Below are 27,852 nucleotides of genomic sequence, written 5' to 3' on the forward strand. Positions count from 1 at the left end.
TAATTTTATTGTCAGAAGGAATTCTATGAAGACATAGTTAGTGTGTTAATGATAGTACAGTTTATAGAGTGTCAAATATTAATTTAGAGCTGATTTAGATTTTGATCATACTGCAAGTTTTTGGAGTGTATGTAACTGTTATATTTTATTTTGTTCTGTGAAGTGTTGTTGTTTTCTATATATTTTAATATATAGACCAGAAGAATAGTTGGACTTTGACAGGGACTAAATCTATATCATATGTTATCGTTTTGTAGTTTTACAGTTTTGAATCAATATTTTATAAATTTATCTGCTAATTTTGGTGTTCCAGGTGTCAATATGAAATTGCTAAACTATTTAACAAAACATATAAAATATTGAATTTGTATATTATGTTAATTGATAGATCTGAGATTGAACCCGAAAGAAGAAATAAGATAAATATAGGGGAAAATAACAGCGACAAGTCCGTTAGAAAAACTTATTAAAGTCGACACTGTTCTACCGCTTGTTATACTTAAATAATACTTTATTAGACGCCGAGTGCACGCAGCGCCTAATAGATATGCATTTATCTATTCAGAAATGGGGAAATTTTAGTCTTTCTTTTGTTAATTTTTTTTTCTTGTTTTATACAAAATCGCACTGTTTTCAGATTCTTCAATAATTCTGATGTACAACTTAAAGGAATTGAAATAAGCGTTTAACTGAAGTAATAGTTCAATGTTTGAATATCATATTCTTTTTTATATTTTAACTTTTTTTTACCTGATAAAAAACGTGTCAATGAGCCAGTCTATATTGTAATGACGGGAACCAAATTCGGACAGAGAACAAGAGGTGTGACTTAAATATGCAACGAAGATTTTTTGGCGCAACGGACATAATTTTTTTTTTTTTTTTTTTGCAAAACAGGCCCCACGTATGCTTATTCATGAAAAAGTTAACATTTAAGTTATAAAAAAGATTAACTGAATGAAAAAGTAAGTTTGTTTTAAACTGCAACACAAATATTTGCAATAGGCAGTTTTGAAGAATTCTGTGACGATTTTTCTCTTTTACTTATATTTTCAAGTTACATTTAGTGGTTCTACAGTACCGAAGGGAACGTGTTACAGTATCGCGTTTTCTGGTTACAGTATAGAATTTTTAAGATGGAGGATTATTAATGGGAAGAGAGGTAGGTGATTTTTATTCAGGTCCATACTACAAGTAGTTTAGTTTCTAAAAGATGATTTGTTGCTTTGCTTGTAAGGAACATGATCCGGTATCTAGTCATATATTTTCTTCAGGCCCTGCACCGCAGATTTATCTCTATATTGTCTCATAAATGTGCAGATTGGACGGTTTGAAAATTTGAATCGAGAGACCAACACAGTTTTCTCCCATTCCGACATTATTTATGCATGCATAGATAAAAGAAATCTACAAAATGTTAGTCCTTTGTGTTTAGAAACGTTTATAAAAGTAAATGACCCGTTAAACCTTTTTTCCTGTTCGTCCAATGCAATTGAAAAAATCAACAATGTTACAGTATAGAGCGAGGTGAATTTTACTGGGTTACAGCATAGACCAAATTTTGTTACAGTTTATACCCAGATTTCGGTTACAGTCTAGAAACTTGCCAAATTTCAACAAAAGTTCGTGTATCCATTTTTAATGAAATAACTCATACCTATCTATTTAATACATTCTTGAAAGGTTGTACATGTATTACTTTTTTTCGTTCAACAGAAAAGTTATAGTTTGCTATTTTTCTTACTTTAAATTTCAGATTGAGACTTTTTGCAGAATACGTAATGCCCTACGTTAAGGACTGTTTTCACGACAACGACAGTACCTTTTATCAAATTGTATGGAGAGAAGAAAGATTATTGCTTGATTCCGTTACACATTATAATAATGCCTATTAGTAATAATATATAGAAAACAACAGAATCCTTAACAGAAGTCCAACACGGAAAACATGAAAATGTTGCTGCCTCAATTTGATTGAGACTGTTCATGGACGGTTATTGTAACTGCAAGCTACCGTCCACGCCTCCTAGCACCGGCTTCAGCAGAATTCACATTAAACATGAACTGGTAAACTTGAGGTTTTTTAACATCTGTGGATGTGTTCATATTGCGGTTATCATGGAACCTTCAATGTGACACGTTATTGCCATTCCATGAAAAGCGGCATATTACCCCCAGGTTAAAAATTGCGTGTGCCCTAAACGAGAATACAATGAGTGAAACTAAATAAAATGAAATTTTGAGAGGGGATCAGAGGTTATGAAGCCTGCATACCACAGATAAACTGTCAAAAGACACATGAGTTCGACAGACGGACAAATAGCCATTGGGGCAATAAGCTCACCAATTGGGTTTCTAGAGATTTAAAAGTCTATGTATCATTCATACATTTTACCTAGTATGGATAGAACATATCGAAGTCTAAGCTGTAACCGAAATCTGGGTATAAACTGTAACAAAATCGGATGAAAATTACTACATCTAAGCTATTACCCTGCATAAATCACCTCGCTCTATACTGTAACATTGTTTATTTTTTCAAACTCATTTAACAAACAGGAAAATAGGTTCACAGGTCATTTACTTTTATAAACGTTTCCTAACATAAAGGACTAACGTTTTGCAGATTTACTTTTTCTAGGCATGCAAAAATAATGTCGGAATGGGAGAAAAATGTGATGGTCTCTCGTTTCAAATTTTCAAACCGTCAAATCTGCATATTTATGAGACAATATAGAGATAAATCTGCCGTGCAGGGTCTGAATAAATATATGACTAGATACCGGATTCTGTTCCTTACAAGCAAAGCACAAAATATCTTTTAGAAACTAAACTACTTGTAGTATGGATCGGAATAAAAATCACCTACCTTTCCTCCAATCTTGAAAATTCTATACTGTAACCGGAAAACGCGATACTGTAACACGTTCCCTACGGTGTACAGTATACCTAAATTCCCCGGTAAGTATATTGTAAACAAATATGCAATCTTGGTTTAATCAAATAGTTTTATCTTTTATAAATAAATAAAAAATGTAACTAAGAATTGATTATATTTAATAATTTAATCATAACCATTATTTGATATTACAAACATATTTTGCTGTTTGTAAAATAACAGAAATCATTCGAGCATAATTTATGCAATTCGCAACAATATTTCGACTCAATGTCGATATCTTTAGAACGCTTGATTTCATCACCTTCAAGTAAGTATACCAATCATTTCATTTTTACTTGTTATCTACGGAATGCCGTTAGGGCCATTGCCTATTAATGTGTTGATCTGAAACGCGATAGTCGATAGTACGATGGTGAAAACGCGAAATCACGAAACTACGATGGTGAAAACGCGAAAGTACGATGATGAAAACGCGAAAGTACGATGATGAAAACGCGACAGTACGATACTACGATGATGAAAACGCGATAAACTATCGTGTTTTCACCATCGTACTGTCGCGTTTTCACCATCGTAGTTTCGTGATTTCGCGTTTTCATCATCGTACTGTCGTGTTTTCATCATCGTACTATCGCGTTTTCACCATCGTACTATCGCGTTTTCATCATCGTACTGTCGTGTTTTCATCATCGTACTATCGCGTTTTCACCATCGTACTGTCGTATTTTCATCATCGTACTATCGCGTTTTCATCATCGTACTATCGCATTTTCATCATCGTACTATCGTGTTTTCACCATCGTAGTTTCGTGATTTCGTGTTTTCACCATCGTACTATCGACTATCGCGTTTCAGCTTAACACATTCATAGGCGATGGCCCTAACGGCATTCCGGAATGCCGTTAGGGCCATCGCATATGAATGGTTTGATCTGAAACGCGATACTCGACAGTACGATGATGAAAACGCGAAATCACGAAACTACGATGGTGAAAACGCGACAGTACGATGGTGAAAACACGATAGTTTATCGCGTTTTCATCATCGTAGTATCGTACTGTCGCGTTTTCATCATCGTACTATCGCGTTTTCATCATCGTACTTTCGCGTTTTCACTATCGTAGCTTCGTGATTTCGCGTTTTCACTATCGTATTATCGACTATCGCGTTTCAGATGAACACATTCATAGGCGATGGCCCTAACGGCATTCCGTAGTTATCCAATTTATTTTGCTTCCTGCAGACCTTTCAATCTTTGTCGCAACAGAAAAACATTTTATAATTTCACACATGGCATTACTTTGTGAATTTATGCATTAGGATCTACTTTTTTCACAAAAAATGCAACTTTATTATTATTAAACAACGACCACATACCAAGAACACGAAGACAAATTGGTTAGTGCTTCAGATATTCAACTGTTGTAAAGAATAATTTTCAAGGCTGATTTTGTACATTACCTGTGACTGTTCACATCATTTGGCGGCGCCTTTGATGTGCGGCATCAAATCTAACATGTACATATATGATCTTAAATGAGTACCGTAGAGAGAGAGAGAGAGAGAGAGAGAGAGAGAGAGAGAGAGAGAGAGAGAGAGAGAGAGAGAGAGAGAGAGGGAGGGAGAGAGAGAGAGGGAGAGAGATCTGCATTATTCAGGTTATACAATTGTGCAACAACATGACATATAACAATATTTATTTTTTACAACGTAGTAGTCAAACAAGGTGAATTTTATACTAATCAATTTATTAAATATAAATTTTATTCTTATTTTGGCATGCAGCTAAGAAAATATTATTGAATAAGGAGAAGAAGAACAAAAAAAAATCTTATATTTTCTTTGATGCTTAATGGTATGACATATTTGGGAGAGGGGACACATATGTAAACAGAGTGATATGAAATTAAGCTGCAGGTATAACATTCTTTATTATCATTCATTCATATTTATCCCTTTAAAATACTTATTTGTCAATTTATGTTGTGGCGTAGCTTTAAAATTAACAGTATTCTTAAATGAGGTTTGCGCAACTTGAACGGATTTCAAGCTCTTGTGTCGTGGTATTTTACCAGGTATGAATTATAGTTTCTTAACAATTCGAAAATAAGCTAAGTGTTACATGTATTCTACTTAAGGACTATCCAAACATTTTCGGAGAGGATTGGTAAAACTGATAATTTATGGTTTGCTGTCATAAATTTTAAAATGTTATTTTTTATATCGCGGTGATATCTTTAAGTAGTTTTTTAAAAGAGCATACTTTTTACCTTTATTTGATATTGTCAGATCTGATAACCATTTTTGAATGTATTGATTTACTAAGGTTTCTTTGATGACCTTTGCTGTACTCACGAGAAAGAGTAGCCCGTATTGTATGTGTATCATCAATTTAAATGTTAATAAAGCATGGCCTCGTGTTCTTCTGGTTTACAAGTTTGTTCCAGAAGGATATCATTTTTGTTTTGATTGTAATTTCGATAGGGTAAAGGCCTAGCTCGGCTTGACGTGCAATATGTTCCCGGTTGCGAAACTACCATTGCCTGAAAATATTAATCCTAGATATTTTTAGTGTCCAGTTTTATTTGTCATCCAATAAAACGCTGTATTTCTTAAAAATAATGTGTGTTAATTTTCATAGAAGTAAAAAAAGTCGATACTAATGAAATCGGTGTAAAGTCGCCTTAAATTATTATTTCGAATGAAAGAAAAAGAGTATTGATGTATTTTTATCGTGCCATTTATCATAACTTTTATTTATATGTACTTATGTCTAGCTTCGAGTATTACAAAAGTCATTGAAATCGTTAAGTGTTTTCTGAAGCGAATTTTTATCGTCAGGAGATGTCGAGTATATACCACCACAATGATGATTGTCAGAATAATCATAAAGTTTTATCTCTTCGTTAAATTTATATATAAATTGTACCCATGAAATATGGTGCTATATCAATCAAATATATTTCTTATTTTTTAAAAAAAATATGAAATATAAATATGAAAATGGGCGGAGTCAAAACTCGTATTTATTTTAAGGGACTTCTTTCGCCATTTTGTTTGAAAATTTTTATATATATAAAACAATTATTTGTTGAATTTTATCTAGAATGATAGAAAATGGTCTAATTTAGAATATAAATCCGAACACCAATATCTTCAATTCAGTCATTAACGCTGTAAAGACGTTTAAACAGTTGTTTACGGGACGTCACAATGTAGCGCCAAATATCGCGCATCTGTAAATAATAATTATATTACTGCGCGCGGTACAATAGCAGTTGCGTAGCAAGCATTGGGTTCGTAACCATTTTTCTTTGATAATGAAATTAAATAAAAAGGTTATTATTTCGTTTTTTTTAAATATGGTATATATTTTCACTCAACATGATAAAATGCCACGTATTTCATATTCTCGTGAAAATATGTGGCATTTTATCATGTTTCGTGAAAATATATTCCATATTTTACTTATTATCATATATATATACGAGCTTTGATCGAAAAGTTCTCTGCCCGATATACTTCTAGCCACTACACTGACATTTATACACAATACGTCGATACCAAGATCATATTTAAGATTACTGACCGTGTTACACGCGGTTTTACACTGATAAAGTAACATAAATCACACTTTGATCACTAGAGGGGTGTGTCATTTAGACCAAATTGAAATAGTTAAAATCAGAAGTAAGAAGTCAGTCACTAAGTACCTCAGTAAGAAAAGGATGCCTCCAAGGAAATCCATGAAGACTTCACGGATACACTTTTGAAGGAGTACCCTTCCTAAAGCACTGTGAAAAAAATGGGCTGCTGAATCTAAGAGGGGCAGGGAATGCATTGAAGCTGATGAGCGGCATGGGTGGCCAAAAGAGGCCACCAACGATGAAACTGCCGAAGCTGTGCATGATCTGTTCATGTGCGACAGAAGGTGAAGCATTGCTAGGGAAGTGGGTATAAGCTTTGGTTCAGTTCAGGCTATTCTGACTAATGTCTATGGCATGTCAAAGGTTTCCGCTAGATGGGTCTGATGACCAGAAACGGACCAGGCTTGACATTTCAAGATATCTTTTGTCTCGCTACGAGGATGATCCTGATTTTATCTACCGGATCGTAACTCAGGAAGAAACATGGGTCCATCACTTCGATACAGAATCCAAAAAACAGAGCATGCAGTGGAAGCACTCTGACTCACCCCTCCGAAGAAATTAAAGAGGGTGCCGTCAGCAGGGAAGATGATGGCTTAAATTTTTTTGGGATAGTCAGGGGATAATTATGATTGACTATCTTGAGCAAGGTCGTAACATAAACGGTACGTACTTTGCCGACGAATTGAAACGTCTGCGTCAAGAAATCGTGGGACAAACTGACTCAAGGCGTTCTGCTCCTGCACGACATTGTGCCAGCTCACACATCCCAAGTTGCGATGGTTGCTGCAGTTGAGTTTTGTTGATTTGTTGAAGTTGGTTGATTTTAATTGTGGTGATTTTAATTGATCAGGGTTCATTGGTTGTAATAAGTTGTTTTTGTTGTTGAATTATACTTGGTTGAGTTATATCTTTTTGGTAAGATATATTAGGTTGATATTGGATGAGTTGTATTGAGTGATTTTGTTTTGTAAAGATTATCATAGTGATGCTTTGTTTTTAAAGAATCTGTAATTAGTGGGTGTTTTAGTTTAAGTTGTTTTCTAATGCTGATTAGATTTTATGAAGTTAATATTGTTGTTTAAATGTTTGTGGTTTATACTGTATCTTAGAGTTGTAAAAATCATTTTGTGTTCTTCATTTTGTGGCTTTTTTATTGTTTTGTTTGATCATATAAGTTGGTGAGAGTTGGGCTCGCCAAGTGTCTAGTATTGTTTCATATTAAAGACGTGTACGTGAAAAGATATTTTGTATAAGTGGTTAATAATGTATGTGTGTGTTTGTTTTGGGTGTAAATAATGATCAAAGTTTGTTGTATTAATGTTTATATGGATTTGGGATAGAAAAAGATAAAAAAATACCTGAAATATAGTGTTAACTAAGCAATTACTTGCTATTTATCCAGCTGAGAATATATTAATTTTAAGTAAGGCAGTGCTGCTCACCCTCCATATATTCGAAATTGGATATACGAGGGTTGTTCGGGAAGTTCTGAGAATTGTTTTATAGCACACGTTGTAGTCGGGTTAGCGTAAATATAAATATATACGCATTTATTTCAATATATACTGTACAGTATCTGAAAATATCATCATCATACACACAGAAACTAAAACATAATAAAAATAGTAAATAACCATATAACAAACACCCGGAGCACGCCGACGTCATTTGCAACGTTATGCGACGTTAAAGTAGCATTATTTCTAAATATTTTCTAAGATTAAATATCATCAAAGCAGTCATTCTCCTGACAATAGTCATCGTTTTTAGTTTTTGACACCTTGCTTTTTCGCAAAGTCACGCAAAAATCAGCATATTTACATCAAAATTTTGAGAGATAAACGTGATTTGTTATGCAAGAAAAACACTATGTGTACAAGTGACAGTTGATTAATGAGGGAAAAAAAATACTGGTAGTAATTACTAAAAAGCACAATTTTAAAGTACAATAGAAATTAATACTATTGTAATTGAAAATGCTAATTATCTGAAGAAAATCGACATTCTTCTTTTTAAGGTTAAGTCAAGGTTAAGGTCAAGGTTACTGGGACATGTATTAACAAAACATACAGCTTGTCATTTAAGTGTAGTTTGAGCTAGGAACTTTAAACTTTGTTTGTTGATGTAACTTGATAAGTTCTACCTACACCCCCTCCAAATAAAATAGCAGTGTATTCTTCAATTACAATCATCTATTTATTTATTTCGAAACTATGATTTTGAATATCTTACAGTGAGAAAAGTGGAGCGCGTTGCTCCTTGGGCAGTTTTTGTTACAATGAAACACAATTAACAAACATATAATTGAACAACGATCAATGAACACATACATAGAGATTCAATATATCATTGGCAACAATTAGATGATTATCATAATCAGAACTTTTTTAAATCATTCAAAAGTGATATTTTTTACATAATTATTCTGCAAATATATTTTTGCCGATATAATCATAATCATTTAATTAAGAATCAACATTCAAATAAAATAGAGAAAACGGAAGCGTAAAGAACTCAAAAATGACAAAATTGAAAATATAAGAGACTCGGTTTGATTGAGTCTGTTGATGGACGGTGCCTTTACAAACGTATAGGATTTGTTATCTTAATGTTTACAAGTTGATCTAAACATTTTACTAGTAATGTATTTACAAAACTTGCAGGGATATTTTTTGCTCATATATGTCTCTCTATTATAACGCTAATATTTCACTTGTCTTTTTTTACTATAATGTATGCTACTACTTAGTTTAAACAATTAATCAGCATCTTAACCGGGAATAGTAAAACGCAAATTTGCATCATAAAACTGTTTCTTTGCTACGTTATAGTCATAATTAAACCAAAGAGACTGCTGCTTCTTTTGTTTAGGGCGATTGCCTTAGTTTTTACACGAGTAACAAAACAAAAAAGAAAAGAAAAACAAAGTCCGTGATTATGGTGCATTATATTTACAGGTGCTGAAGTCATACGATTTCGAAATGTCTGACAAAAGAGAGGACGTTGAGAATAGTTATGAAAAAGCTAAAAGTACAGGATCAGTTGACGACCAGTATAAAGTATTTATTGTATACAACACTGAAACAGATGAAATTGAAACCGCCTGCAAAGTTGCAAATGCATTAACAAAAAGGTCAGTTTCTTGCGTTTTTGATGTTGAAGACCACCAAGCTTTCCCTATTGGAGAACCAGTGACAGAAAATATTGTTAAATGGATTGAAAACTCGGAAAAGACGTTGGTGATACTTAGTAAAGATTCAATAAAAAGTACATGTCAGCTACTACAAACTATTCTTGCTCTCGACAAATGTAAGAAGAAAAACATCTTTTGTCTACGACTATTACTGCACGGGGTAGATGAAAATGAAATACAATTTTTGAAAAGGGATTTCTTGCAATCAGTTCCTTGTAGAAAATTAGATTTCGACCAAGATGGATGGGAGAAGTGTCTTGTATCTTACATAAATGGTCAGTACGTTACAATGCTTAAATTGTACTAAAATAGACATCATTTTTATGTGAAAATATATTTTATCGTGAGATGATAAGTCATTTATACAACTTAATCAATTTTAAACAACATTTCTACATTTGTTTTTAATGCTGTGTTTATTGCACTTTATTGTCCTTGTTCAGGTTTTGGGAAAAAATGTTTGTTTCTTATGATATAATATACAATTCGACTCAATTTTAATAAGACATTCGTCCCAAAAATCGTGGTAAAAAATTTGTATTTTTAGTCATCGGCCCAACATTTTTATAAAAAAAAAACAACAACCGCCGTGCAATGTTTAAGCCCCCCACCCCCACCCAAAAAATGAATAAATAATAATGATAATATGAACGTGTATAAACGTTTTTAACAAAGGCCAATTGCCAAGAAAGCATGATATTACTTTTAATATGATTGCATTAAAAATATTGTATCAAAATATTTCATCTTCCAGAGGACATACCTATTCCAGACATACTGCCTGTTGGGAGTCTTGCACACGGATTGGTTTTCTCACATTTTAATGGCTATTACAAATATATTTTGCCAGGTAAGATTTATTAGAATACTTTGATCAAGAAACTTTACACCCATTGCTCATTACTGGTTGGTTCCAAAAACGCATGTGAGAGTATGTCTATAGACTAGTAGGTTCATACACAGTGAAAGTAAATTCATTCTATATAAACAAAGAATACTTTGATAAATAGGTATATAATTATGCGAACTATTATTAGGAACTGTACATCATACACAGCCATAATTAATTTTGTGTTCTTTTCGTAATTTTGAATTATGATCATGTACGACATTTTATGATGTGTGTTGTGTTTTTGTGGTAGGTTTTGTATTGTTTCATACGAATAAACTCACTATCATGTGTGTTATTGTAGTGCTTCAAAAAGAACTTGAAAAAACCGACGTGTATAAAAACAACCCAGGGAGAGTATCGGTACGTTATTATTTACTCATTCCAAGCACGTGCGAGGTTGTTAGCAGTTTAAGCGGTTGTGACAGCAAAAATAAAATCACAATAGAAGAAGAAACAATACTAAAGTTAGAAAAGGAACATGTAGGAAAGGATCGAGAATTCAATATTACTATTTACAGGTTAAAGAAAGGTGACGAGGTAACATTCTTTACGTATTATATTCTTTTATCATTATAGCGATTGTTGTTGGTGATAACAATAATAATAAAAATAATGATGATGATGATTAACACTACAAAGAAATACATTGACTTTTGATGACTGACTTAAAACGACCATGGTCTCTCTAACATTTAAAATTTACATTTAGTCAATGATTTTTTCACAAAACATCTTTGTATAGAATTGAATATTGTCTATAGATAAACAGAATTTATAAGGAAATAAAAAATTATGTTTAAAATAAATCTAAACGCTTTAAAATATTATATTGAAATATTCCATTTATTTACTGTCCATTTACCGTTAACCGAACATTCAGTTTGGGACATTGGAGTTATTATATTTTTTACTGCAGGACCCTTACTATTTTTTCGCTGATTGTCCAAACGTGTTGAATGCTATTCACACAATGTCAAAGGAGAAAATGGCTAAAGTTGATGTACAGTTACAGGTGGCCCGTTTCTACCATACAATGAACGAGGTCATTCATCATACAAAGAACGAGTTTTGCCAGGATGTTGCTGTAGAACTTCTTCCTTACAATGGTAAACATTTTGAATTAAAAAAAAACTGTATGGACCAAAACGCGTCTAAGAACAGTGAAAAAACTTTTTATTATCTTTAAATATAATGTGATGAATAATTAAGACAATTTCTTACCATTAAGTGTATTTCCGTGAACATGATATAAGTAATATGAATATGATTATAAGCTATTTAGAAGAATTTGTAACAAAGTTACCAACGTCCCCCGCCTAAGGGAAGTTTTACTAGAAGTTAAGCATAAAATTTTGCTACTTTTAAAAGATTGAGGTATCAGTCTGGACTTTCATTACAAAATTTTGATTAATGCTAGATCTGCGCAAGCAAGTTACAATAAATTCATTAAATAAATAAAATAAAAAAACTCCTCTGTATATGTTAACAGAAATATATTTGTATAGTTGCTATAACTATTTCAAAGCCACAAAATGTGACAATTACAAAATCAATACAGAGTTTGGTCAGTTACAGGTTATATTTCGTGTCAAGTCATCAATCAATGTATGTGGGCAATTCACCAATGACATTTGATTTGCATAAGCCGAACTTGGCATACCAGTCTGTTATTGACTATTTTAGGATTTGACCTCCAAGTGTGACATTGACCTTTTAGGCAAGTGTCTAGGTGTTGCGCATGACATGTCGTCTTATTATTGTTAACAATTGTGCCAAGTTATTTTAAAATCCTTGATTGATAAAAAAGTTATATAACTGACACAAAAATATACCCTTGACAGTGTGACCTTGACATTGAAGGTAGAATTCTGGCTGTTGCATATGACACATGGTCTCATTGTTGTGAACATTTATGTCAAGTAATTTCAAAATCACTAGAACAATAAAAAAGACTTATGGACTGCACACAAAATATACCCTATAAAAGACCATGTTTAGATGGGACCTCTAATTGTGACCTTGACCTTGGAGAAAAGGTCCGGGTGTTGTGCATGACATATCGTATTATGATTGTCAACATTTATACCAAGTGTTTTCAAAATCCTTAATGGCACTGGAAACAGAATATACCCTATAACAGACTATGTTGATCTTTGACCTCCAACTGTGACCTTGAACTTGGAGGTAGGCGAATACTATTTGCGCATGACACATCGTCTTATAATTGTTAACATTTGTGCAAAGTATTTTCAAAATCCCTTCATGGATAAGAAAATAATGGAACGGACACGACATATACCCTCAAAAAGACAACGTTGACTTTGAATCCTCGAAGCATGGCCTTATTTTTGGAGGAAGGGGTCAGGTTGTTGCACATGACAAATTGTCTTATTACAACAAACATTTGTGCCAGGTTATTTCAAATTCCTTTCATAAATTTATTTATGGACTGCAATTGAAAATTGATGGACGGACAGACGGACGGAGCCTTTTTCGATATACCCCATTTTCTTCGAAAAGGCGTGGGCCAATACTAATTATAAGCAATTCAACGAATTCTAGAAAGTACATTCAATACGTGATGTTGCTGTAATGCTTAACAATATGACATGGATAATTATAGTAACGGAACTCCACTGACGCCCAAAATCAGAAACACATAAACTTTGAAAATATTACAGAGATCAATTTGGGTTCTTATATCGAAAAACATATGGTGTAATAAAGGAATATACTCAAAATGAAATTGAAAGCTATACTTAGTGCAGTTCTGATCCAATTGGACTCAAACGCCTTTTACTTAGGTAAGTATGCACTGTAACACCGCACTTTGGGGTCAAACACACTTTGGGGTCCAACCCCAAAGTGCGTTACGTACTTTGGGGTCCGACCCCAGAGTGCGTTACGCACTTTGGGGTCCAATTTCGACCCCAAAGTGCGTTAAACAGGTACATATGTATTTTTTAACATCAGACAAACGACAGCACTTTGGGGTCATAGAAAATTATTGTTCATTATGTTTTAAATAATATATTGTTGTCAAAGCGAATGGTAAACAAAAATCAAGGTATTAAAAAGACGCAAAACATGTGCCCTGGATTATAGTAGAATCAATAGGGATTTAAATGGTCTTGATAAGTAAGTGAAGAACTTTCACCAAATAAATCACCTAATTAAGAATTTGTATCAATTATGAGGCTTAAAATATTTTTTTCTCAAATTTTCCATTTATTTTAAAAGAATGTACACCTTTAATTAACTCCATTGTTTTTAGCTAAATGGATTTTTCCCGTTTTTTTATTTACACATTTTAGGCAAAGGTATAAATTCTGGGCAATTTTAGTAAGACATTTCAGTAAAAAAATGCGCCTGATAATATGTTGAAAGAGCCATTTATTTAGCTAAATGTAACATGTAAGAAACTTGACTAGATGTAGATGCGGCTTTAGGTAGTAGTCCTAAAAATATCAACTATTTAAGAAGTCGCACATTAAGAGCGGAGCTTCAGAATAATGTAAAATTCTCACTGGGTGTATAGAGGGGATTGTGGGGTATCGACCCCCACCCCGAGGGTTAAAAATGACGTTTTAAAGCCCATTATGCTTTTATTTGTTGTTCTTAAAAGCTTTTTTATTTTGATGTTCTTCTATATTATCCAAAAAATACACATTGGCCAATTACCTGAACCAACTTTTTCATCTGTTGCTTTTTGGCAATGATGAGTATAGTAATAGTGAATTAGTATTTTAAATGGAAGTCAAATACTACATTGTTTTGACTACTTTTATGACATATAATCTCACATTTATCGCTACTTTATTCATGGAACAAGCATCTTACATTTCTCTGATACCATTATTTCAACATTATAAAATTCGTGTATGCTCTTCTAACGAAGTATGTAAGATTTCCCATTAAAAAAAGCCTCTGGCGAACGAGTGTAGAACTTAAGCCCCCCGGGACGAAAGAGGGGGTGCTTTTGTCCGGGGGGTGCTTTTGTCCGTATCCCCTGGCGAACGGTTGTTACGGAGCTTACAAAAACCCTTAATTTGTTGATAAGCTTAATAATGTATTTGTAAAAATCACTATTTATAGTCCGATCGAAAAACTTAATGTTTCACCAGAACATTGCAATAGAGTATATTTATAGTTCTTTGGGAAAAAAATAACTGCATTTTATTTCATTCCCAACATATTTAAAATGGGGCTCAATATGGCACCAAAAGTTATCAAGTAAATGACTGACAGAACGGGACATTTTTCGCAGCATCTTTTAATTTTAGGAATACACAATTTCTGTACTAGTGTATTTTGAACGGTGGCATAAAAGTGACATTTGCATTTTTTTTATACTTTTTTTGTTTTTCGTACATATTTTTTGTTTGTTTGTCGTACATATTTTTTTTTAAGTTTTGAATACATACTTTTTTTAGTTTTGCTTAAATATTCTTTTTTAATTTTGCATGTATATTTTATTTCAGTTTTTTGTACAAATTTGTTTTTTGTTTTTTTAGTACATATTTTTACATGACGCAATTTGCAAAGTAGAGGTTTGGATAATTACGCCATTTGTAAAACGCCATTTTTAAACACTTCGCCATCTGTAAATTAGAGTACCCCATTTGCAAATGCTATTTGCAAATACCAACATTTTCATTTTGGAGGTATAAAAAAATAACAACACTTTTAGTATATATATAGGCCGCGATAACCCAAAGAAAGGTTCTGCATATTGTCTCGATGTGGTTAGACAAAGTGCCTGAAAATCCTTTATTGGGTTTTGGAGATAAGGAGCGGAGATGAAACCCAAATCTTAATCCTCTGACCTGTAGTTGTGTCCCCCGACCTTGAGCCGGCACACCTGGCATATAAGTTGACCAATTTTTATAAAAATCCTGATCCTTGATTGGCTAAAATATGTACGAAAAACAAAAATAAAATATGTACGAAAAACTAAAATAAAATATGAATGCAAAATTAAAAAAAATATATATATGCAAAACTCAAAAATAATATGTATGCAAAACTAAAAAAAATGAAAATGTCACTTTTATGCCACCGTTATTTTGTTATATGAACACAATTTTTAGATATTTCAAGTGGAAAAAATTAATAAAAGTTTTATCATTTAAGCATCATCAATGTATTGACCGCCATCTTGAACTCCATCTCAAATATTTCAATGTCGCAGATCGAAAATAAGTCAGTACTCAGTATTTAAGCAGATCTCAGATGACACCTTTAGATCTCAGGAACCCAAAGTGCGTTGATATGTAGCATATTAACGCACTTTGGGGTCAATTTCTCGATTTTGACCCCAAAGTGCGTTTGACCCCAAAGTGCGGTGCGAAGTTTAACGCACTTTGGGGTCGGATCCAAAAGTGCGTTTGACCCCAAAGTGCGGTGTTACAATGCACAATGAATTTGATTATTTGAAAAAGGAATGAGCGAAGGATGTGAACACAAGATATGTGTAAAGAGCCACATTAAGTCGTATAAAAGTCTGGAAAAAAAGATATTTCCAGTCCAGACATGTCAAAATTACTCAGTTAGGGCACTGAAGCAATGAGGAAATTAATATCAGTTAGCTTTTAGAGTGACACAAATTTAATTAAACTCATTTAAAATGTAAGGCATACTGCTTCTTATTCCGACACATATTGACTTTTTACGTTTTATTATTGTAAACAGATTAAGTGATATGAGCATAATAAGTATGACTATTCTTTATTAATGATGTGTCTCCAACTTTAGACAGATCATACAAATTTTAACATAATAGGAGTATAACGGTAACCTGATAAAATTTTATATTCTTCAGCTGTGGGCGAAACTAGGCAATGTGTTTTATACGACGCCATTAAGCGAAACTTGTGTAAAACGGTAAGCACCAACTTATGAAAGTGCATTGCAAAAATATCATGTTTTATTTCTTTACTGGATTGTGATGATTGTGATGATGACTACGCTTGAACTTGCCGCTCTCAGTCCCAAATGGGGAGCATTGTCTTGGTCATAGTAGAGCTTGTCTTGGTCATAGTAGAGCTTGTCTTGGTCCTAGTAGAGCTTAAATCTACAATTTATGTGACATTAATGATTATGATATTATAATATATTGTTTAAGAATAAGGTTAAATTTTTATAGTTTAAGCACGTATAAAATGAAAAGGATTAAATTAAAAGCAATATCACAATATCACTAATTTAAAAAAAGATTTTATTTTGATAGGGGAAGAACTTATTGGTACTTATCTCTTACTTATACAATGATAATGGTATAGGATAATATGAGTACATGACTATTGACTTAAAGAATACAGTAGTGACTCAACGACGAGCAAACATAATTTCTATAAAATTACTAAAAATGACAAATTTGTACTTTTGAACAAAGCTCGATCAAAATTATAGCAAGTTCTTGGTGTGACACTGTTTTGAATATATACGTCTATGATTTTTCTACTACGGCCTTCTTGCGACAATTCGAAACTATAACTAGCCGATGCGTGAAGGTCTAGACTATTTACTTGATAACACTTAACATTAAAGATTTACATGGAAGGATTTAAAATGTACTACCGTACAGGTACTTACAGCTGGTCGCTTAAGTACATGTATAGGGAGTAATAATACAAAGTTTTATAAACATATAGATATGAAATATATGTGTGATAATGACGTTTTTTTACAGTTATGGCATAATCTTCATATTAACATTATAGGACTCAAAACAGCAGTGCACTCCACACAGACTTCGTTCGCCTAATGCAAAGCAACCTGAAAACGATGTCACAATACTGTGCCACCCTGATTGCAGTAACGATCTGCTTCACGCAGATAAAATTGAAGAAGAATTAGTTAAAAACAACCTTAAAGTTGTTAAGGATTATGAGAGAGGAAATGAATCAGAGCAGACAATAAAGCCAGCGAAGTGGTACATTTTGGTGGTATCAAAAACAACATTTAACTCGACTAATCTAACTGCTTTCAAATGTGCAGCGTGTTTAGACAACAGTATAACAGATGATTCAGTTAGCGTTTTACCTGTTTTGGTTGGAGTTGAACCTTGCGAAATCCCGGCAATGATTAGATGGGTCACAATGATCAGTGTGAACGACCATAACTACCTCGAAGCCATACTACAAATTGTGAAAGGTAAACGTTTTTGTTTGTTATCCCCCGCCGATGGAATCGGGAGGGGGATATATAGTTTTGGCGTTGTCCGTCCGTCCTTCCGTCCGTCCGTCCGTCCGTCCATCCGTCCGTCCGAATTTCGTTTCCGGAGTAGTTCTCTGCAACTAATGGCTGGAATTCAACGAAACATTATGGGAATGTTGATCAGCATGTGAAGTACGCTCCCTTTGCAGCTTACTGAATACACTCCCGTTACTTCAGTAAGAAGTGAGCGATAGTGGAACATTCGACCGATGCGCAGGAGAGTACATGTGAAGTTGTGCACCTGGGTATTTTCGTCTGAATATTTTTAGTATTTTTAGAGTTATTGCCCTCGACTCAGTAAAATTTTGTACGAATTTCGTTTCCGGAGTAGTTCTCTGCAACTAATGGCTGGAATTCAACGAAACTTTACGGGAATGTTGATCAGCATGTGAAGTTGTGCACCTGGGTATTTTCGTCTGGATATATTTAGTATTTTAAGAGTTATTGCCCTTGACTGAGTAAAATTTTGTAATTTTCAACTTGTGTCGCATGTAACTCAAAAAGTTTTTGACCTAGAGTCATGAAACTTTACAGGAATGTTGATCAGTATGTGTAGTTGTGCACCTGGGTATTTTCGTCTGGATATTTTAAGTATTTTTAGAGTTATTGCCCTTGACTTAATAAAATTTTGTAATTTTCAACTTGTGTCGCATGTAACTCAAAAAGTATTTGACCTAGAGTCATGATACTTTACAGGAATGTTGATCAGCATGTGTAGTTGTGCACCTGGGTATTTTCGTCTGGATTTATTTAGTATTTTTAGAGTTATTGCCCTTGACTTAGAAAATGTTTGCAATTTTCAACATGTGTCGCATGTAACTCAAAAAGGATTTGACATAGGTTCATTAAACCTTATTGGAAAGTTGCTCAGCATATTTAGTTTGTTCCTGGGGTTTCGCTTGTGGATTTATCCAGTATTTGTAGAGTTATTTCCCTTGACTTAGTAAAAACTGTTTCATTATGTTGTTATTTGATCCTTGAGTGCTTGAGTTAGAATCGACCAACTTTACAGGAATAATAATCAACATCACTAAATTACAGGAATAATGATTCACCTCACTGTGATGCTATGAACCTGGGACTTTGCATGTGGATTTTTTTCAGTTTTGTTAGAGTTATTGCCCTTGAATTACAGTAGTATAAATTTGCAATTTTCAATTTGGGGTTTGCTTGGGGATTTATTCAGTATTTGTAAAGTTCTTGCCCTTTACTTAGTAAAAAGATTTTTAGTTTTCAAAAAATATTTGACCTAGAGTCATAAGATTGACAGAACAGTGGCGCGGTGGGGGCACCCGTGTCCTATGGACACATTTCTAGTTTTTATTAAAGAAGAATTAAAATGATTTGTTACAATAACATTTAAAAATATTTGAAAATTGTGAGATCCCTTCTTGATGCCTTGAAAATGGCAATGAAGTCTGGAGATTAAGATGTTTTTACATCTATGTGAGCTATTGTGATCCCCCACCGTCCGTCGTCGTGCGTCGTCAGCAATTTCTTTAAACAACATCTTCTCAGAAACAAATGACTGCACAGCAACCAAACTTTACAGGAATGATCCTAGGGTGGTCCCCTGCCAAAGTTGATCAAATGGTTCCGGTTTGTTGCATAAGTAGGTCACAGGGCCAGAAAAGGAGTTTCAAAAATGCAAAATTAAAAAATCTTCTCTGAAAGTACAAGGCCTAGAGCTTTGATATTTGGTATATGATATAACCTATAGGTCCTCTACCAAAATTGTTCAAATTTTAGCCCTGGGGTCAAAATTGGCCCCACTCCAGGGGGTCATAGATTTTCCTTTTATATATATATATATATATATATATATATATATATATATATATATATATATATATATATATATATATATGTAAATATATATATATATATATATATATATATATATATATATATATATATATATATATATATAGTGAAAACTTAAAAATTCTTCTTGTTTGAAGGTACAAGGCTTCAAGTTCAAAGAATATTACAGTTTATGCCATGATTAATATATAAATAAAGCCTTATGTCTTCAGTTGTTGTGTTAATAATAAGCAGTACTCGGCGGGGGATATAAATTCAACGAATTTGCTTGTTGATGATAATTTATATTCTTCATATCCTATATATATTTAATACATATTAATTATTCGAATTGATGCTTAAACAAATGGTAGCGCTGTCAGATTGTAGTTACTGAGTGTAACATGTTGTATTCTTCGTTACCTGCTCTTTACGACTCATATTTTCTTTCTTAAAAACGTAGGACAGCCTGTAAGGATGCAAGACAAGATACCATGTGGAGATGTTGCAACAGGTCTAGCGTGGGCATGTTATATTAATTACCTGTCAATCACAATGGAACCAGGTATACTTTATTACATTGATTACCTGTCATTCACAATGAAACAAGGTATATCAAATTACATTATAAGTACCTGTCAATCACAATGGAACCGGGTATTTCAAATTATATTAATTACCTGTCAATCACAGTGGAAGCAGGAATATCAAATTATATTAATTACCAGTCAATCACAATGGAAAAAGGTTTATATTTAAAACAGCAAATTTCTATAGATTTTTAAATGATATGAAAATAAAAAAAATGTTTTTGAATTCTTGTTTTATACATTGTGGTAACACTTTTAACAGATTAAAGTATTTGTTTGAGTATATCAACATCATCAAAATGCACCATATATAACTGATTTATGATCATGTGTTCTGACTAACAGCATGTTTTACAACTTATTCTCGAATGTTGGGCTAAATACACTGAGATCATAATGTAATCAGATGTGTAACATTAGGCGCAATAACACAGGCTAAATTTACGTATAAAACATACATTTATATGTTTACATGTAATTTACAAACACAAATGATATGCCTGACCAGATGTGTATTTGATTACTTATTTTATAATTGTAAGATGTATTGTGTAAACTGTTTGAACTCTGTATGATAAAGGTTTACGTGATAGAATTGTGAAACTGATGAAAAGTAAAGCTGTCATGTGTGACTGCATTGAGAAGTTGTTTATCATAGTGCCGCTATCTTGTAAAACAGAACCAAAGCTTGCAGAAAAGGCCAATGAAACGTAGGTCATTTTATACTAAGTGGCTTTGATATTTTTCCTGTAAATAAAACAATAAATGTTAAACTGGGTGGCAACTTGAATGTTTTCCTGTAATAAAACAATGTTATATTGAATGGCGACTTAAATATTTGTCCCATACATAAAATAATCCATGTTATACTGTGTGGCGACTTTAATGTTTTCCTGTAATAAAACAAACAATGTTATATTGAGTGGCGACTTAAAATTTGTCCCATACATAAAATAATCAAAATATTCGGTCCTTTTATACGTTTCATAGAGTGGCCTTTGTATTGATTTCTCTTAAGAAATTTGATCCAAGTAGTTCCAATTTAAGGTGTCGGATTGGACCTTTTATAATTATCTACTTGATCTTGGGACATTGAAGTAGCATAAGATCGTTTATATTCTTTTTCTATCTTTTTTAATTATAAATTGAAGCATCAGTTTTAACTTTCTTGTAAATCAGTTAAGCTTGAACTTGTGATCTGATCTAGCTTTTAATATATAAATAATTTGCTGTTATCTAAAATGTTAAATCTCGTGTATGTTGTTGTATATGTACTGTTGAAGCATCACCTTGCGATTCAATTTTAGAAGCGAGACACCAGTAATACAGTATGTTGGAAAAAGTGAAGTGGTGGAAAAGGAGATGGCCGGTCAGCATCGTACATTTTATATTCACATGTATAAATATACCGACCCAGAAACTGAAAATGTAAATATCTTCTATAATCTAGATTTCCACTACTTACTACTTTCACTACTATTATTATATATATACTTTTTATAGCAGTCTAGTAATAATTCTAGCAGTCTTGATTAAAATCAAACAACACTAAATTTTTCTTTTTCTGATTGGTTTTTTTTTGCCAAACAAAATGTTATATTTTTGCATTTAGTCGGATAGATGTAATCGGCAATTGTAGGTTTTCGAAACATACTCTACGGTTCAATACAGTTTACACAATATAGTGATCAGAGCATTGCCTTTATTATCTATATATTTACCAAGTTAAAACTGAAAAGTTTGTTTCTACAAGAAAAAACACAAGTTTCGAGGTATCTTTATATATACGGTCTGAATATCTTACACATGCAGCGAACTTTTTCAGAGTGTGTGCTTTATGAGTGAATATTGTGCGGCAATCAATAATATCAAAGAAATGGGCAATCTTCCATTTTCTGGAATAACGAGGGAGGACATGAGCAGACAGTGTGAAAAGTTTGTAGAAGTAATGGAAGATATTATGAATAGAAAGGCAGTGAAGGATAAACTCGGGGACATCAGCAAACTTGTTCACTTTGTTTTCTATGACGGTATGTTATTTTCGCAAATATTAATTAAATGCTTCGTATGGTGTAATGTCAGAGTGACCTTTGTCAGTGCCAAAGTTGCCTTTGTTAACTCATGACTTTTTACCTGAAGGATAATATCATTACTTTAAATAAACATGCTTCGGAAAAAAATCATTAATTTCTACTTATTTTTAATTGATTATTAATAAATTTGAAAGGTATTTTGCATGGTTGAAATATACTTTTAGAGACAGAAAAAATGGAATATAAGTGTTTATTATTTGTCGTTTCTTCAAAATCAAAACGCAAATTACATAAAAGGTGTTCTTGTACTATTATACATAATGCAACGAAAATTACATCACTAGTTGTATTATATCCATGCCCTATTATATCCATGCCCTTGGAAATATTTTATAAATGTTAATACGGTATAATGTATATTAAATTTGCAAAAGGCTTTATAGATGTTGTCAAGGTAATATTTAGATGAAATCGCAAAGGATTTATTAACGGTAATATTGTACATTATTCATTATTATGAAACATGTATCATATAAATAAAATCTAAAAGGCCTTTTAGATGTTAATATGGCATGACAGGGACGAAATCTTAATAAATGTCAAAACTGCGACTGGTGTCAATTAATCACGCTTTATGCTGTCCTAATGTATTCAAGATAACTTAGGACCAATATGATGTAATTTGGACTTTATTCAATATTTATGTCATTCTTTGGAGTAAATTGTCTTTAACCTATTTTTTTCATTTTTCATTTTCAGATTCAAAACAGACATTGATTGAAGCTATAAAGGAACAGATCATTGGGGGAGATTACAATATGATTTGCAGAAAAGATCATTATCATTATTTTCTACGTAATATTTTGATATTCTTCATCATTTTCCTTATCATCTTGACATTACTTTGGTGGTTTTTAGCGTCACTTGTTCCTTCGGACTCACAAGGAGAAGGGACATGTTACAAAAAAAACACATGTCACGTTTAAATGCATTTATAAAACAGATAAAGCACCCATGTTATAAAGGAAGACTAGTAATAGTAAAATAGTAAAAAAAATCAAGTTTTTCTCCTCTACTTTGTCTAACAATAGTAAGCATGACTGGATTTTTTATTGTCAACTGTTTGGTTTATGATCATCAGAGTTAACATAAGCAAATTCTTTAATGTCAAGTGTTTCTTTTTCGGGTAAGCAGATTTTAAATGATAACTTTTTGTCAAGTCTTTCGTTTTGGTGTAAGCAGAATTAAGATGATCAGAGTCTTATATGTCAATACTAAGTGTTTCGTTTTAATGGAAGATAAACATATTCTTCATTGTCAAGTATTTCGCTTTATGATAATCTGAGTTTAGATGATCAAATTCTTGAATGCCAGTTGTTTGGTTTTAACGGATTTTTTATGTTAACTGTCCGGCTTACGTGTAAGCAGAGTTAAAAATACCAATTATTTAATATAAAGTGTATGGCTTTAGTGTAAGCAGAGTTAAGATAATCAATAATTTAATGTCATCTGTACGGCTTTTAGTGTAATAGAGTTAAGATAACCGATCATTTAATATCAACTGTTCGGCATTAGTGTAAACAGAGTTAAAATGACCAAACATTTAATGTCAACTGTTCGGCTTTAGTGTAAGCAGAGTTAAAATGACCAATCATTTAATGTCAATTCTACGGCTTTAGTGTAAGCAGAGTTAAGATGACCTATCATTTAGTGTCAATTGTGCGGCTTTAGTGTAAACATAGTTAAGATGACCAATCATTCAATGTCAATTGAACGGCTTTAGTGTAAACATAGTTAAGATGACCAATCATTCAATGTCAATTGAACGGCTTTAGTGTAAACATAGTTAATATGACCAATCATTCCATGTCAATTGAACGGCTTTATTGTAAACATAGTTAAGATGACCAATCATTTAATGTCGATTGTACGGCTTTTTTGTAAGCAGAGTTAAGATGACCTATCATTCAATGTCAACTGTACGGTTTTATTGTAAGCAGAGTTAAGATGACCTATCATTTAATGTCGATTGTACGGCTTTTTTGTAAATATAGTTAAGATGACCTATCATTTAATGTCAATTGTACGGCTTTTTTGTAAGCAGAGTTAAGATGACCTATCATTTAATGTCAATTGTACGGCTTTTTTGTAAGCAGAGTTAAGATGACCTATCATTTAATGTCAACTGTACGGCTTTATTGTAAACATAGTTAAGATGACCAATCACTTAATGTCAATTGTACGGCTTTAGTGTAAGCAGAGTTAAGATGACCTATCATTCAATGTCAACTGTACGGTTTTATTGTAAGCAGAGTTAAGATGACCTATCATTTTATGTCGATTGTACGGCTTTTTGTAAGCAGAGTAAAGATGACCTATCATTTGATGTCGATTGTACGGCTTTTTTGTAAGCAGAGTTAAGATGACCTATCGTTTAATGTCAACTGTTCGGCATTAGTGTAAACAGAGTTAAGATGACCTATCATTTAATGTTAATTGAACGGCTTTTTTGTAAACAGAGTTAAGATGACCTATCATTTAATGTCAACTTTTCGGCATTAGTGTAAACAGAGTTAAGATGACCTATCATTTAATGTCAATTGAACGGCTTTAGTGTAAATAGAGTTAAGATGACCTATCATTTAATGCCAATTGTACGGCTTTATTGTAAACAGAATTAAGATGACCTATCATTTAATGTCAATTGAACGGCTTTAGTGTAAACAGAGTTAAGATGACCTATCATTAAATGTCAATTGAACAGCTTTAGTGTAAATAGAGTTAAGATGGCCTATCATTTAATGTTAATTGAACGGCTTTAGTGAAAGACAGAGTTAAGATGATCTATCATTTAATGTCAATTGAACGGCTTTAGTGTAAATAGAGTTAAGATGACCTATCATTTAATGCCAATTGTACGGCATAAGTGTCAACAGAGATAAGATGCTCAGATTCTTTGGTGTCTACTGTTCGATTTAAGGGTCAGCAAAATTAACACATTCTATTTTATATCAATAGTTGGGTTTAATGGTCACCATAGTTAAGATGTCCAGATTCTTCTTTGGCAACTGTTCGGATTGAGTAACATGGTTAGGACGGTCGAGCTTTTTATTGTCAGTTGTTCCAGTATTAGAAGAAGCCGTGTAAATGTACTTTCAAAGAATACATATCATTTACATTTATAACCGTTTTAATTTGTGTCATTTAATTTTCAATATATATCTGCATGTCATTTGTTATCATCTATTTATTTGGATTTTGTATGTCTTTTTTCACCCTGGTCATTATTATTACATGTATATTGTACGAGGGTTGTCCAAAAAATTCGTACATTGCAGTTATTGTCGTGAGAGTGATTAATAAAAACAAATGAATTATATATCACTTGAATGGTAGATAGATAGATACTTTTTATTCCTCCAATATTGAAGAGCAAAACATATTTACAAAACCGAACAATAACAGAGCATGGCATATGTACAATAAATTACAAATCATAACATCTAAGCAAACATCATTTGTTATACAATTCTTTCAGAACGAATAAATATATGGAGATATGCTGATATCTACATTTATCTCATTTATGACATAAAATGTATGTAACAGACTTTAATTATATAAAAACGTATATTTGTCTCAAATAAGAAAACAAAAGAAAAAGCCGAGTAACCGGCGTGTCGAGTAAATGAATGGTCATTAAAATACCTAAGTAACGTAATACCGGCGCACGACAAAAATTGGGTAAGCTCATTCCTGTAATTGTATTAATTGTTTGTTGCTTGTAAAGTGGCATTTGCTTTGTTGTTATAATTTGTTTTACTGTCAAAAGAGGAATGATTGATACAAAGTATTTTGTAGTTTTTATTGTTCTTATGCAACGGACATGTAACATATTCCACCAGTGCACCAATATATTGGGCAACCCTCGTCACATAGTCCTGCATTATGGACGGACGTCTGCCTGACCGGTTGACATCGTCTACCGACTCTCGCCCTTCTACGACCGTTACAATATGGCAAATGACGTCATATTTTCTAGTGACGTTAGGAATACGTACACATACTTTTCCCTGAATTTTTACGTTTATATGTAGTGTTTAAAGAATACCGTGATGCATCAAAGTAATGAACTAACCCAATTTTTGTCGTGCGCCGGTATTACGTTACGAAGGTAACTGTAGGAGGTGTAGATAGCATGTGTACATATAGGATGTGTTTTTTTAAGGCTCTAAAACAAACTGAAAAATAAGTGAATTTTACAGGAGTAATCTAAACAAAACTTATATTGGATTATTTGTGAAGGTATGAGCTTCTGTAAACTGTAAAAAAATATAAGAAATAATGAAAGATAAAAAAGATATAAAGGCAAATAAGTAGACAATAGAAGAAAGGTATTTGATAGTTATAGTTCTGCACCAGTGGTCAGCAGTGATGGTCATCAACTAGTGAGATAACAGTAATTAACAGTAAAATTGTATGTGTAGAAATATACTCTATTGTAAGGTGTAAAATAAGTTACACATTGATATATATTGACATTAATTGAGATAAACATGGGTATAGACATAACAGTATATCGTATAAGGATTGGACTATTTGGGCCGGGGAGAGGTGTAAGTTGTCGAAATGTCAAGAGAAATGAGGCTTCAAATACAGGTTCAGATATACACTACAGGATGTTTTTTGATGGGATTCTGGCTCATATTTAACACTTGCAGTTGGAACCACTTTTAGCAAACACGGTAGTGGACATGGGTTCAAATGGCAGATTTATCACCAGAGAAATTAAGCAAACACCCTTGTCACATACAAGACCAATTCACGCATAGCATTCTTGATGAAGCATTATGGTCACAACCAATAAAATAAACATTTTTATAAAAGAATTCTATTCTTATCCAAAGATGTTGAATCAAATCCGGGACCTTTAACTGATAAAGAGGAAATTTTATTAGCAATAAACCAAATGGCGAAAAACTGCAAGCCGAAATCCGAAATGTTAGGTCAGATATGACAAAAATAAAAATCAGATGTAAAACTAGTAAAAGACATTTGCATGGAAGTTAAAGGGAGAGTAGATGCCTTGGAAATTAAACAGAGTTACCAAGAAAGCAAATGTAATAAAAAATTGAATCAAAATATGGAGCATTTACGTGGTGATATAGAAATGCTACATTTAGATATTGACACTATGCATGAAATGTGTGAACAGAAATTGGAAATCTTTAATCAGGTTGGCGATACAGTTGAAAAGCTTGAGCGACAAAATATAAGAATAAATTTAAGAATATTTGGCTTATCTGAGAACAAAGAAGAAACAGATATTTCTCTTAAAGCTTCAATTTTGAATACAGTGTTGAAAGTGGCATGCCCAGATGATACTTGGAATATAGATTGTATACTAGATGCTTATAGATTGGGAGGTAAAACGGCTAAGTAACTAGCAATGGTCATAGTTAAATTCAAAGAACAATACTGTAAGTTTTAAACTATTTAAAGGCAGGGAGAATTTGCGTATTAAATGGTTATACGTATATCAGACGAGCTTACTTCTAGACAAAGATCCAC

General features: G+C 32.7%; 1 protein-coding gene across 1 annotated transcript; it reads left to right on the plus strand.

The window, feature by feature from the left end:
* LOC132756178 (uncharacterized) lies at positions 1-26,986 on the plus strand. Its single transcript, XM_060747180.1, has 12 exons — positions 1-127; positions 9,510-10,020; positions 10,500-10,595; positions 10,939-11,174; positions 11,554-11,743; positions 16,459-16,520; positions 17,360-17,792; positions 20,122-20,223; positions 20,829-20,958; positions 21,556-21,676; positions 22,074-22,278; positions 23,041-26,986. The coding sequence occupies exons 2-12, from the start codon at positions 9,534-9,536 to the stop codon at positions 23,265-23,267; spliced, it is 2,289 nt and encodes a 762-aa protein (XP_060603163.1). The 5' UTR covers positions 1-127; positions 9,510-9,533; the 3' UTR covers positions 23,268-26,986.
* The last annotated feature ends 866 nt before the right edge of the window (positions 26,987-27,852 follow it).

This window comes from Ruditapes philippinarum, unplaced genomic scaffold (assembly GCF_026571515.1).
Source record: "Ruditapes philippinarum isolate M1 unplaced genomic scaffold, ASM2657151v2 ctg2162_1_1_1_1, whole genome shotgun sequence".
Taxonomy (NCBI): domain Eukaryota; kingdom Metazoa; phylum Mollusca; class Bivalvia; order Venerida; family Veneridae; genus Ruditapes; species Ruditapes philippinarum.

Coding starts and splice junctions, on each gene's coding strand:
- LOC132756178 (XM_060747180.1), top strand. CDS start 9,534: ATGTCTGACAAAAGAGAGGACGTTGAGAATAGTTATGAAAAAGCTAAA. Junction 21,677..22,073: donor CCGACCCAGAAACTGAAAAT/GTAAATATCTTC, acceptor GAACTTTTTCAG/AGTGTGTGCTTTATGAGTGA. Junction 22,279..23,040: donor TCACTTTGTTTTCTATGACG/GTATGTTATTTT, acceptor TTTCATTTTCAG/ATTCAAAACAGACATTGATT.